Consider the following 4,571-nt stretch of genomic DNA (forward strand, 5'->3'; position numbering starts at 1 on the left):
CAGCTGATGAAATTGAGGAGTATTTACGTCTGTAATGATGCCCTTTTGGGGGGTGGGGGATTATTCTGATTGGATGGGCCTGGCTCCCCAGTGGGTGGGCCTTGCTCCCAAGTGGGTGGGCCTATGCCCTCCCAGGCCCACCCATGCCCATCCATAGATTAGGGCCTCATGAATTTATTTAAATTGACTGCTTTCCTTATATGAACTGTAACTCAGTAAAATTGTTGAATTTGTTGCATGTTGTATTTATATTTTTGTTCAGTACAATTCTGCAAACTTGAAACACCAAAATAGTGTTTTCAACATTTTCCAGTAGTGATCCCAGTCCCTGGCAAGGTGTTGCACAACACTTGATGAAGGGGTTTTACAACACCGTGTCATGTTTCAAAACATCTAAGAGTTTTCATACTCCAGCAAAGTTAAGGTTTTGTCTCCTTTGCTTTCGTGGCAGCTCTGTTGCCATCAGTTTTGGTGTTACAAAGCACTTCTTATTAACATTGTAGGTTTTGATGAGGATGAGGAAGGTGATGAGGGTGGTGATGATGAAGGCTGTGAAGAGGGAGGTGATGATGATGATTGGACTTTAGACAACCGAGTAAAAGTTAAGCTGTGTCTCTTTAAGAGCGGCAAAGCAGGGAGGAGTTGAGGGCTTGTGTCACTATGCTGAAATGAAAGTTATCTTGGGAGAAGGAAATCACACTTGGTAACAAACTCTCTTCCACTCTTTGCAAAAAATAACACAGATACACAAAGTTTACCTTTCGTCAAGTCAACAAGGAATAAACACTCAGGTGAGTAGAGAGAGAGAGAGAGAGAGAGCAGTGGAGGCTGCTGAAGGGAGGACGGATCATAATAATGGCTGGAATAGGGTCAATGGAATGGTATCAAACACATCAAACACATGGTTTCCATGTGGTTGATACCATTCCATTGACCCCATTCCAGCCATTATTATGATCCGTCCTCCCTTCAGCAGCCTCCATTGCAAGAGAGAGAGAGAGAGAGAGAGAGATGTATTAACTGTGTGGAATTCAAGCCATATTCTCTGTAGTTCCTGTTTTTTTACCTTTTCTGTTAAAATTCTGTTAACATATAGACAGCGTTACAAACATATTATCCAAATGGTTTAGCATTAATTTATTAGTCACTACTTCTCCAAACCTTCAAATTAAAAAGCTGGATAGGTCAAGTACAGAGCAATCTTTTCTTAACTCTTCCTCCTCTGGATAAAATAAAAATGTATAGAAAATGTTGAAACTGTGAATCAAGATTGTTATCACTACCAAAATCAATACGTAGTATTCAGGTAATGAAATACTGTCACGGTTGTCATAGGGTTGAGACCAAGACGCAGCAGGGAATTGTATACTCATCTTCTTTTATTTAGGAAAAGAAGGGAAAACTAAAACGTATACAAAAGACACAAATTAACTTGACAGTCTTGTCAGGCAACATACAGCTAAACAAGAACAATCTCCCACAAAAAAACCCATGACAAAACAAACTCCTACTTATAGGACCCTCAATCAGAGGCAACGATAACCAGCTGCCTCCAATTGAAGGTCCAACCCCAATTAACTAAACATAGATCTAAAACGACTAGAAAGAACACAGAATTACACTAACATAGAACATAGACTAACAAACCCCGGACTAATAAATCAAATACCCCTATACCTACACACATACACAAAACACACCCTGAACCATATAAACCAAACACCCCCTGCCACGTCCTGACCAAACTACAATAACAAATAACCTCTATACTGGTCAGGATGTGACAATTACTGTATAATGCTGACTCATTCCAGGAAGTATTCTTATAATTTGCATTGTGTTCCAGAAATGGCGTCCTCCAGCAGTCTCCTGTCTGAAGATCAGTTCCAGTGCTCCATCTGTCGGGATGTGTTCACTGAGCCAGTCTCCACTCCATGTGGACACAACTTCTGCAAGGCCTGTATCAGTGGATACTGGGATACCACTAGCCTGTGCCAGTGTCCAATGTGTAAGCATAATTTCTACATAAGACCAGAGCTAAAGACCAACACGACACTCAGAGATGTTGCAGATCATTTTAAGAGGAATAGAGTCAGAGATAAATCTCTTCACAGGGCTGGGAAAGGGGTCTGTGACGTCTACATGGGGAACCTGGAGGACAGAATCATGTGTAAGAAACACAACACACACCTTGAGCTGTTTTGTAGAACTGACCAGATGTGTGTTTGTCAGTTCTGTACTGAGACAGACCACAAGACTCACCACATCGTCCATCTAGAGGAAGAGTGTGGAGAGAGGAAGGCTCAGCTTGAAAAGACAGAGGCACAAGTGCAGCAGATGATCCAGGAGCGAATGCAAAAGGGTTGGGAGATCAAACATTCAGTAGAGCTCAGCAAGAGAGATGCAGAGAGAGAGATAACAGACAGCATGCAGGTCTTCACTGATCTGGTGCGTTCCATTGAGAGAAGCCAGGCTGAGCTCATTGAGGTGGTTGAGGAGAAGCAGAAAGCAGCAGAGAAACGGGCTGAAGGGTTCATTACAGAGTTGGAGAAGGAAATTAATGAGCTACTGAGGAGAAGCACTGAGCTGAAGCAGCTCTCACACACTGAGGACCACCTTCACCTCCTCCAGAGCTCCCCGTCCCTATGTACCCCTCCAAATGCCAAGAACTGGTCTGAGATCAGTATTCACACTGAGCTGATGAATGTGAGGAGAGTTTTGAGGAGCTCTGTGTCGGAGCTGGAGGAGAAGACTAGGAAAGCATTTTCTGAGCTTATGGGAAAATGCAATAAAGCAATGGAGAAGTTTCCTGACAAGCTGAAGTTTCCTGACAAGCTGACGATTCCTGACAATCTGAAGAGTATGCAGCAGTATGCAGTTGATGTGACTCTGGACCCTGATACAGCAAATCCTTTTCTCGGCCTGTCTGCGGATGGGAAACAAGTGAGCATTGGACAGACATGGAACGTTCGCCCTGACAACCCAAAGAGGTTTGTTAGTCGATGTATCCTGGGAAAGGAGGGCTTCTCCTCGGGGAGATTCTACTATGAGGTGCAGGTGAAGGGGAGGAATTGCTGGGAGTTAGGAGTGGCCAGAGAGTCCATGAATAGGTCCATCGAGAGGACATATTTAGAGGTTCGGTTCGATAAAGGGCTTCCACTGACCCCTGAGGGTGGATTCTGGACAGTGGGAAAGAAATATAATACTTATGGGAGTACCATTGAGGCCAACACCTCTCCTTCTGTAACCCTCAATTTGGAAAAGCTCCAGAAGGTGGGGGTGTTTGTGGATTATGAGGAGGGTCAGGTGTCCTTCTATAAAGTGGAGACCAGGGCGCATATCTTCTCTTTCACTGGCTGCAACTTCACTGAGAATCTCTATCCATTCTTTGACTGTGGGTTTTATGATAATAACGATCAAGCATTGATCATCTCCCCTGTCAGTCATACAGACTGAATCAGGGTACACTAAAGTTACAGGGCACAATACTAAGGCTGGGATTCAATATGAAACCTCGCTATAGTGCTCTTGACATTTAAAGGTAATTTCCAATTGACTACTCGACATCTGTAGTTTTTACCTTGAATGCGAACTCCGTGAACGCGGTAACATTGCCTTTAAAATCCACATTGTCGAATAGCGCCATCTTATTGAATCCCAGCCTTAATATATTTTTCTGCCTAACAGTAGCCCTGCCACTTTGTTTGCTAAAGCTGAGGGATGGCCTGGAGAAATGTAACCACCCTCAAATTCATAGATTGACTAAGAGCTGGCAGTTCATGAGATCACTATTATAGTATTAAACTTATCTTGAAGCTGAGCATTGTTTGTTGACAAATATATTGTTTACAAACAGTGCAGTATTGACATCAGGGCTTGGTCACACTTTATTTGGATAGTCCCACATAGATGATCTACAGATGGTCATACTATCAACAAACTATATGTTGATAAGCAACTGCTTGCAAAGGTTACTGTTAAGGTTAGGTTTAGAATAATAGTTGGGGTTAGGGTTTGGATAAGGGTTAAGGTTAGAGTTAGGGCTAGGGTTAGGATTAGTGGCTAGTTAGTTGAAATGTTGACAGTTATTGAACATCTACTGAACATCTACAAACCATCTACCTGGGACAATCCAAATAAATTGTTACCTGCAGCTTTTAAAATCAATGTTCCCGCATTCGCAGAGATCACATTTGGTAAACGTTGCGTATGTCGGCTCAATCGGAAGTTGCCTTTAAAAGCCACATTGTCAACAACCCGTGATCGGATTTAACACTGGCCCACGAGGGTGAGTGTTGAAGTTGGATTTAACGCTGGCCCACGAGGGTGAGTGTTGAAGTTGGATTTCACACTGGCCCACGAGGGTGAGTGTTGAAGTTGGATTTAACACTGGCCCACGAGGGTGAGTGTTGAAGTTGGATTTAACGCTGGCCCACGAGGGTGAGTGTTGAAGTTGGATTTAACACTGGCCCACAAGGGTGAGTGTTGAAGTTGGATTTAACACTGGCCCACGAGGGTGAGTGTTGAAGTTGGATTTAACGCTGGCCCACGAGGGTGAGTGTTGAAGTTGG

At 43.4% G+C, this 4,571-nt stretch overlaps 1 protein-coding gene across 2 annotated transcripts; it reads left to right on the plus strand.

Annotated features, from left to right (window-relative positions):
* The first annotated feature begins 542 nt into the window (after window positions 1–542).
* LOC115201226 (E3 ubiquitin-protein ligase TRIM39-like) lies at window positions 543–3,820 on the plus strand. Of its 2 annotated transcripts, none has more exons than XM_029764671.1 (2): window positions 543–791; window positions 1,847–3,820. In XM_029764671.1, exon 2 carries the CDS (start codon window positions 1,849–1,851, stop codon window positions 3,454–3,456), a length of 1,608 nt encoding a protein of 535 aa, XP_029620531.1. In that variant the 5' UTR covers window positions 543–791; window positions 1,847–1,848; the 3' UTR covers window positions 3,457–3,820. The 2 variants fall into 2 exon arrangements, with proteins under 2 accessions (XP_029620531.1, XP_029620532.1); XM_029764672.1 differs by lacking the exon at window positions 543–791 and having other exon boundaries at window positions 1,921–2,008; window positions 2,115–3,820.
* Window positions 3,821–4,571: the final 751 nt, after the last annotated feature.

This window comes from Salmo trutta, chromosome 10, assembly GCF_901001165.1.
Source record: "Salmo trutta chromosome 10, fSalTru1.1, whole genome shotgun sequence".
NCBI classification, from domain to species: Eukaryota; Metazoa; Chordata; class Actinopteri; order Salmoniformes; family Salmonidae; genus Salmo; species Salmo trutta.

Excerpts from the sequence above, each read along its gene's own strand:
- LOC115201226 (XM_029764671.1), top strand. The coding sequence starts at position 1,849 with ATGGCGTCCTCCAGCAGTCTCCTGTCTGAAGATCAGTTCCAGTGCTCC.